Source organism: Elaeis guineensis, chromosome 1, assembly GCF_000442705.2.
Source record: "Elaeis guineensis isolate ETL-2024a chromosome 1, EG11, whole genome shotgun sequence".
In the NCBI taxonomy this organism is placed as follows: domain Eukaryota; kingdom Viridiplantae; phylum Streptophyta; class Magnoliopsida; order Arecales; family Arecaceae; genus Elaeis; species Elaeis guineensis.
The window spans coordinates 18,441,002-18,450,416 of record NC_025993.2 but is presented as its reverse complement, the minus strand read 5'-3'; the positions used below and the strand labels follow the sequence as shown (position 1 = coordinate 18,450,416).

General features: G+C 36.3%; 2 protein-coding genes across 2 annotated transcripts in view; both read left to right on the top strand.

The window, feature by feature from the left end:
- The first annotated feature begins 348 nt into the window (after positions 1 to 348).
- The window catches only part of LOC105033697 (putative clathrin assembly protein At5g35200), a 19,066-nt gene continuing 9,999 nt past the window's right edge, over positions 349 to 9,415 (top strand). The window contains exons 1-4 of the mRNA XM_010908592.4: positions 349 to 478; positions 1,181 to 1,303; positions 1,400 to 1,469; positions 6,070 to 6,167. Of these exons, the coding sequence (XP_010906894.3) occupies positions 1,205 to 1,303; positions 1,400 to 1,469; positions 6,070 to 6,167 (267 nt within the window). The 5' untranslated portion in view covers positions 349 to 478; positions 1,181 to 1,204. The remainder of the gene's footprint in view (positions 479 to 1,180; positions 1,304 to 1,399; positions 1,470 to 6,069; positions 6,168 to 9,415) is intronic.
- LOC140854726 (small ribosomal subunit protein uS4m) lies at positions 4,183 to 5,225 on the top strand. The gene is given in 3 exon segments (XM_073250780.1): positions 4,183 to 4,206; positions 4,551 to 4,914; positions 4,917 to 5,225. Coding segments are annotated over 3 exon segments (573 nt in total). The 3' UTR covers positions 5,102 to 5,225.

The following is a 9,415-nucleotide window of genomic DNA, read 5'->3' as shown; positions in this document are numbered from 1 at the left end:
TTTGACTAATGCCTTCGTCCCTCCCACAGTAACCACCAAACAAAACAATTATTATTAGTAATATTATATTGACCCCAGGGTTGGATCGGAAATTAGAACGCCGCGGGAGACGACTAAAAACTAAAAAGGGAAGGCGAGAGCTGACTCCGCTCTCATAGTTGGCTCCTTCCTTTTTATTAATAAAAGTATCGCATCCCCTGTTCCTCCCCACCCTCTCTCTCTTTATGCTACTCCGCCCGCAGCCGTGCGTTCCCACTTCCAAAGTGACGGCGCGTCTCCGTCCCTATTGTGAGTCTCCGGTTAAGATAGCCATTTGGAGGAACACTGTACCCAAGTCCTCCTTCGAGAACTTAGAAAAGTCTCGACCACGGTCGCGACCAACCAAACCTTCGTTCTTCCCCCTGTTCGCGACGCTGAGCTCAGCTCTTTCCCTCTCTGTTCTCTCCTCCTCCTCTCTCTCCTTCTCGCTCCAAATTTGGTAATTTTTCTATATTTTTCTTTATTTTTCGTTTGAGTTTCGAGGTGCTTGCTCATTTCCTGCTTCGAATTGGTGTCCTATTCATATCCACCGCTTGTGCTTTTAGTTTAGGTTTTTTCTTCGAATTTTTAATTCGTGAAGTGAAATGTTTAGATCGGGAGTGGATCTGTTTGTTTTATGGTTCTGAGGATGTGTGTATTGTTAGTTATTTGTTTTTTTTGCCTTGTTTTTGGTTATAGATTGATAATTTTTAGATGGATCATCCTTGAAAGATGGAATTTTGTTTTTTTTCGTTTGTTTGGTTAGTTGGATATTTTGATGATTGAGACTGAGTTTGTTGCTTAGGTTTAGAAGCCAAGAGTCATTTCTTTTCCTTTTGGGGGTTGAATGCCGTCAGGATGTGTCTAAAAAATCGGTGCGTTTTATTGTTGGGTAGGATCTTGGAATTAACATCGATACTCTTTTTTGCTGTGCAACGTTCGGCAGCTATCAAGTTTTTTTTTTTTTTGGATGTTTTAATTCCGTTGATTGGGTCTTTTGATGAAGCAAGACATGTTTTTGAAGCTTGAAACTGATGTAGTTATCAATAATTTTATTGCAGTAGTATAATAAAATCATGTGGAGTCATTTCTTTCATTTTTGGGAATTGGCTGCGGTTGCAATGTGTTTAAAGCTTCAATTTTGTATTATTTGGCATCTTAGGAACTTGTTTTCTTGGAGAGAAGAATGTCTGGAGGGGGAACACAACAGAGCTTGAGGAAATATTTAGGGGCCATCAAGGACACAACCACAGTTAGTTTGGCAAAAGTGAACAGCGATTATAAGGTGAGAAAATTTTTAGCATAGTGGATCTTATTAATGCATATTTCATGTTAAATTTTGTTTCTTTTCTTGATCCATGGTGTGGGGCTTTACATTCAGGAATTAGACATTGCGATTGTAAAGGCAACAAACCATGTTGAGCGTCCAGCAAAGGAGAAGCACATTAAAGGTGGGTGGCATCTCTCTTAGTTTCTTTATTCACCACTGACAACCAAGTAAAGCTCTGAGTTTGGGCTTCTTTGCTGCTTTGGCACATACTTCTCATTATTACTTCAGATAAAACTACATAAAGAATTCTATTGTAAGTACTTACAGAAAAACATATCTACATCTGCTTAAACACTATAAGTTTTATTTATTTATGTTAGAACCTTAGTTCTACTTGCGCATGACATTGGAGACCACAAAAAGGACAAAACAATAGCCATGTTCCTGGGCATCAAGATATCTAGGAGTTTTTGATGACCCTTGGAAGAAGCTGCGTTCTATATTAATTTTTTAACTAAATCTAATGTGAAGATCTGCTAAAATGTTAGCCTTTTTAGTACTGCCCAAACCAATCCATGCTCACCTGTGGAGTTTTAATTGTTTTGTTGCTTTCTTGATGCACAGCCTCATTGGCTTTCTTTCATGTTTATGGAAATCCTCTATGTTTTTGAAGTCTTCTCCATATAATTCTTTGAAATTTTAATTTTATCTTCTTCACTGCTGACTAAAGAAGCTTTCATACCACTATATATTTTTTTTTGGCGCTGATTTTCAGTTGGAATATGAATTTCAATTTACATGAGATTCTTGTAGGCAAAATTAGTTTGGGATGGTGGGACTCACCTTTAATGAACCATTTGATCATGGGAGCTTGTTTATAAATTGAATGTGTTGTTGTTGATATAAAGGGTGGGCGATCCTTATGTGGGCTCCTTTCCATGCCTAATGAAGAGCACTTACAATTTGCCGTCCAAGAGAGTGACCTAAATGGTTCTATACAATGATGATCAATGAAATGACCTGGATTATCTCAGAGCACCTTACTGAATTGCTCCCATGCTTCTATAATAAGTGTCTCATTGTATCTTATAAAAGATTCCCAGTAATGTTCATCCATATAAGAACACAAAAGGATTCATCCATTCAAAGGAACACAGGAATACAATGTCAGATAACATTAGACATAAAATAATAAAGGTACATTTACTTGGCAAGATGCTTGTGAACACCATGAAACTCTAGAGCAGGTTAGACATCCACTATAGAGGGCAAAGACCCAGAGCAGGTCGGACCTTCACTCTGGAGAAAAGAAAAGAGAAAAGATAAAATGAAGGCTTAGAAGCCTTGTTCGTGAATAAATGTAGTGTTTAGTGTCCACGGAGAAGGATAAAGGCCCATGAAAACTTCTTCATAGAGTTATTTGCAGAAAATGACTTCCCTTGGGTTGGGTTGTTTTCTCCATACGCAACTCTACTTGGTGGTAACTATAACTTTCTTTAGTAGCTGTTCTATAAAAAACTCCCATTTGGTAGTCATCTCCATGAATAATTGCCCATACATGGTCTCTCTTATGATTAACAGCTGGCCAATAGTGATCTCTCCAAATATCATACACAACCTAATTATGGTTGCTTCATCATTATCGAGCAATTTTTTTTGGTTGGTCTACAACATGCAATATTTTTGGATACAGGCAGACATTACCATAAGGCATCTCATTCTTTATCAACATAAAGGATAGCCTTTCAGCAAATCAGTTTTGAGAACAATGGCATACATCTTAGATTCATAAATCAGCGCCTATTTCATTCCTTGTACAAGCTTTAAGTGGAAAATGTTAGATCTTATTTGTTCTTGTGACAGCAACTTTTACATTTCCATATTATGGATCACACTCATCTCTAAAAAGATGAGATAAAAATAGCCTGGTTTTGTTATTTAGGCACTTCCTTTTTTTTTACTTTTATTTTTGGGACCATTTTGAGGTTTGACATACCTTATATGTTCAATATTTCTCATAGTAGGCATTCACTAACTAAAGCCACGATGGGCACTATTTTTTTCATTGGGCATGGTTTTTTTCTTTAAGCATATAGAGAATGTTGAGCTTGATGCATTACTCTTATGAATATAAGAGTGATCAGTACTCTAATCAAAGGGCTATGCGTGGTCTGATTGGAGAGAGAAGGGATTTCTTCCTTCAATTCACTCAAGTTGGATCTCTCATAGAATAATGGAAACAATAAAACAAAACAAAGTCTATGGGAAAGTCATAAGTTGTGCTTCTTCCTTTTCTTACTTTCAAGTCTGAATGTACAAAACTTTAATACAAGGTCTCTATTTATGCTAGTGAAGTCCGCCTTTCAAAGTTTGGGTCAGATTCCTCTTCTAGATAAAGAGGTTGGATTTTTCAAAAATAGTAAAACTAGAAACTTAAAATTAATAAGAAGCTAGATTTAGACTCCTAAAGCAACTTTGTCTACTGTCATGTTGTCTGATCCTTCACGAAGTATGAGTTACCTATCAATCAATATTTACTATAAATAGCAAGAAGAGTTTGATCGAGCATTTTGGAGCCCTAAATGACCTAAATTGGGGCTTATTGGCAGATTGCCATGTTGTAGATCTCTGAAAAATATTGAAATTCAAAAAAAGATTATTGAAAATGGAATTGTTGTGCAAAAAAGTTGTCCTCCAAAAGTTTTGGCACGTGATTAGCCCTTGACTAGTAGATGTTGCTCCTAAAGACTTGATCGGAGTGGACTTAACTGGTCAACAATGAGTTTGGTGATCCTCTTGGAATAATGCACTTGTTACCCTTAAACCCACTATGTTGTACCCCTTCATTTAACTCCTATTCATGCTAGTGACAGCCTTTTGTAACCAAGTTTAACATGCTGATTCTTAAGGCTTTTCCGGTTGTTTCTCATGATTTTTTTTTGCCAATTGATGCTTTTTTATTTTTTTTTCCTTCTTTTTTACATTTTAATTTTTATAATCTTGTATAAGAATCTCCCAACATTGTTAAAAAAGTTTTCTCTTTGATTTTTATAGTACAAATATTTGTGTGTCATCTAGTATTGAGAACTCATCATATCAGATTGCTTATAGCAACAATTGATGCCAATGCTGGGTTTACATTTGGAAATCAAATGTAGTGTTCCTTTGAGTATTTATCTAATCATTTGGGTTTTCTAGTTTTGTAAATCTGTTACATAGGTTAATGGTTTCATGGTTTGTCTAAATCATGTGAACATAGTAGGAAGCTTTTTGTGGTGAAGAAATAAGGAGATCTTTCTATATCAATATATCAGTTGGAAAAATCATAGGCAAATTCTTGTCAGTTAGAATGTGGAGAAGAACCAAAACAGAATGGTTCCGCCTACTCAAAACTCAGAGGGGGTGCTGCCTACTACTAAAATCCCAGATTTTGGAAGAGTTGCTTTCTTCTATGCAAGAAGAAGACAGAGAAAGAGCAAAGAAGTTTGGATCTGAAAAAGTATGCTTAGGCAGTTCCTTCGCTGAGCACAACAAAATGAAGAGGAATTTGTTTCATTTCAAATACTTCTTATTGAAGAGGAGGAACAAGAAAAACCCAAATCTTTCTATTCGAACAATAAGTCCATTGTTAACAAGTCTTCTTTATATAGTAATTTGACCTATTGCTCCGGATCCCTATTTACTAGGAAGATAGGAATCAAAAGGATCGAACTACCTACTCATTATTGGGAGATGAATCATAGAACACCAAAAGCTGCGATACTGTACCTTCCCTATTCATTGCAGGCTGGTTATTTGTTAGTACGGGTTTAGATTACAATGTGTTTGGAAGTCCTCAGCCTCGTGTGACTTCAACGTTTCCATCCGGCTTTTCATCTTGAACATCTGGATCAACAACTGAGTAGGAACAAATGGGGGAGAAAGGATGGAAGAGAAAGGACGGAATGAAAATAGTAGACCTTGGAGCAAGTAGCCCGCATCTACTGCAGCTATTGCGGCTATCTATGCTGCTACTTTCGCTACTACCAACAAAGTGGCTGAGTGGTCAAAGGCCGGATCTTTTTTTTGGTGGTACAAGCGCAAAGTCTATCTAAAAACTTTGGGTTCCAGTTATCGAATTGAATCAACCTCCACTGCTCGCTTGATAGAACTACTTGCTTTCTTGCTTTGCTACCTTGCTAATGCTAAGAAGTCTGACTATTACTGTCCTATACGGGGAAGGAGGAAGAATTTCGTGGGCTATATGGCTACTAAGAAAGAAGATAATTCTTCTGCTCTTCCCTCCTATAAACTAAACCCCCACCCCGGAGGAGAACCAGAGCAGATGCATTTCATAGAGAGCCGACAAAGGATTCCATTGATAACTGGCCATTTTGATTCGAACAATTTGATAAATTTAGTAGATCCTTTCAGAAGGCCCTCCAATGACCATAGATCGAACTTATCCAATTTTTACAGTACAATGGTTGGCTGTTCATGGATTAGGTGTACCTGCTGTTTTCTTTCTTGGGGTCAGTGTCAGCAATGCAGTTCATCCTAATTCGAATTATAGAGCTATGACACAATCAAACCCGAATGAGCAAATGTTGAATTGAATTGTACAGTCTATACTAGGGCTTATTACTCAAGGGCTTCAGCTGGAATATATTTTATTAATCTTATATCTAAATCTAATCTCTTTTTGCTGTATAATATTTTTAGTTTGTCTTGTATAATATTTTTTTTTTTAAACAAACACCATGACCTCTACCTGATACAATAGTTATTTTATTGGTTTGCAGCTATTTTTTATGCCATTTCAGCTGCAAGACCTCGGGCTGATGTAGCTTACTGCATTCATGCTCTTGCGAGGCGTCTAGCAAAGACACACAATTGGGCGGTATATATTCTTTTTTTTTTTTTTTTGAAAAACACTGTATGCATTTATTTTCTTTCTCAGAATGTGAATAGATAGTTTTTGGGTTGATGTATCTTCTGGGACATATTCAGTGCCAGACAACAGCTCTGGTCATTGGTTTAATTTTTACTGTGCCTGATTTTTATCTACCAAGTGCAAGAGCTAGAATACTCTGAAATTAGAAAAGTAAAGTATGCTTTTTCTTGATAAACAACAAAATTTAATGGCAAATTTTACTCATGAAGCTTTTTCAGTATACATTCTGAATTGTTATAGAACCGTGAAATAGTAATTCTTGCATTACATTATCAAATATAGTATGTTCTTATACCTATTGGTTGGAATGCACTGTGAAATTTTTCAGCGAGGAAGATTCCATAGGTAATTATTGTATTGAACAAGACATATTTGCACCATTATGTGGGAATTTGTGCTTTTAGATTTCTTTTTTGTTGCAAAAAACAGTCTTGTCATGGCACAACTTTCTTTTGGACTCCTATGCACCTAAAGCCCTATATCTCTATTATGTCTTGAAGGGTTAAAGAATTGATGAAACACTTTTCTGTAGCTGTTGGGAAATGACTAGATGGTTTGAAGTCAGAAAATGGCGCTCTAATATAGAGCAGAACTCCCATGTGCTTCAGTTGTGCAAATAGTTTGACAAATACCCATTTCAAGTTGTTGGTGGTAGGAATGTACATCAACTGCTGATGCATGAGTGCAAGATTAGTTTTTTCTTGTTATCCCATTTCAATTGTTGAACTTGTTCTTCTTTTTAATGAAGTTCTTCACCTTAAACTGAATACATTAAAACAAGGATGATATACATGGAAACATATCAGGTAGCCTGCATTTATTGGTGCAATATCGATAATCTGTTGGTTTCTAACCAATGTTTGATCTTCTGGCCAAAATCAAAATGTCTTTAACCAGAATCAATTATGGCCAGAACCAACCTGAACTGACCCTTGGAACCTTCATGAATTTTTTTCAAAGGGTTTGTTTACATTTGATGAAGTATTACAAAATAACTAGAATTTATATATCATTGATATCTATCTTTTATAAAGGAAAACAATTAATGATATCTTGATATGATTGCAAATATTGGTGTATAAGATTCTGACCAAATTAAAAAAAATAATTTTTAAATGGCATTTGAACTTTATACATAAAAAACTTGCATTGTTGTTGCAATGTTTCTTCTATTTTTCTTCTAATTTTTTTTCTAATAGCTTTAACCAGCGTTCGCCAAACCATCCTGAACCGAACGGTTTAGGGTGTTCCGAGCTACCAGCGGCAAATCAGGACGGTTGGGCCAGGCAAATTGGAACATCGGGCGAGGGAGAGGGAAAGAGAGGAAGAGAGAGAGAAGGAGAGTAAAAGAGGGGATGATGCTGTTAGAGGGCCGACAGTGGCCCGCTGAGGCCATCGGAGGGCTACAGAGGCTTCTGCAGCTTGGTGTCATTTGACAGAACGTTTAATCGAGAGAGATAGAGAGAGGAGGGGGCGATGGTATCGGAGGGAGGCAAAGCTGACGGAGAGGCCACTTAGTGGCGGAAAATGCGTGGGCGGAGTCGTGGCCCCAAAACAAGGGCGGCCGCCCTTGTTCAGTTCATCGAATTTTTTTAAAAACGACGATGAATCATGAAATTGGTAATAGGTCTGCCGGCTTTACTGTTTCAGAATTTTTTTTAAAAAAATAGAGAAATAGTGAAGCTAGCAATGGATGTGCCGAATTCACTCAAATCCATTGTCGGCTTATTATGGTCGGAATTTTTTAAAAAAATCTCATAAAGAAGAGGCAATAGCTCCTGTTTCACGCCTGCGGTGCTGCAGACCACAATTGCACCATCCGGTGGCCATGGTGGCTAGTCGGAGGTCCTCTGATGGCCTTTTCGCTGGCTTTCTCTTCCTCTTTTTCTTTTCTTCCTGTCTTTTTCTTTCTATCTCTCTTTCGGCTGAGATTTGGCAGAGGAAACAGAGGCCTTGGTGGTCCTCCAAGTCCGCCCATGGTCTGCCTGTGGCTACTGTCGGCATCTCCTCTAACCACCCTCTCCCTCCTTTCTCCCTTCTCCCTTCTCTTCCCTCCCCCTCTCCTTTTCTCTCTTTTCCTCCTCCTTGGTTCCCTTCTTCTCTTGTGTCGATTCGTGCTGGTTTGGTTTGGTATACATCCATATCGATTCGTACTACCAGCCGATCGGTATGGGCTCGATTCTGGTTCTATGGATCTTGGCTTTAACAAATCTAATAGGTTTTAGGCCACTGAAAAGGTAATATTAATATATGTATATGTTCCAAAAAAATGAAGTATATTTATCTTGTGTTTGGTTGAGGTCATGAGAGGATGGAGGATGGGGTTGGAAGGATGGATGACCTCTATCCATTATTTGGTTTAAAAAGTTGTAGGAAGATTGGATGAAAAGGAGGGATTGTCCATCCATCCTAATCTATCAATTTGCATTCTCTCAATTAGGAAAGATGCAAGGAAGGATGGATGGAGCATTGAGAGATGAATTTCTATATTGACAAAATTATCCCTCATTATTTTCTTTTGACAAAATTATAATCTTTCCTTTTTCATTCATATTATTTATTTATATTTTTATGTACACTATTAGTCATATACTATTAAATTTTATTACTAATTATTTTAATTTTGGTACATAATTTTCATAAGTATAATTAAATAATTAGAATTGTCTTCTTTTTCTCTATTTATATTTTCTATTCTTTAATTAACTATTTGTATAATATTAATTGACTATTTAAATTAGATTATAAATTAATTAGTTAATTATATAATTAATATATATAATTAATTCATTAATAATTAATTTATAAATCATGTGTTAAATTAAATTAAACTCAAATGAAATATTTATATAATTTTTATATAATTATAAATTATAAAGATTATAAGTTTATATATTGTTAAATTCTTTAGTATGAATAAGTATTATAAATTGATAATAATAATTTTTTATCAAAGTATAGTTTAGTAAAAAAATTATACAAATATCATCCACCCTCTCTTTCATTCCTCCTATACCAAAAGAGAAGGGAATCATTTGCATCTATCCTTCTATGTTTCATCAAACATACGAGAGGATAGATGGAAAATCCATCCATCTGTTCCCTTTTCCATCCATGCATGTTTCATGAAACATACGAGAGGATAGATGGAAAATCCATCCATATGTTCCCTTTTCCATCCATCCTCTCCCTCA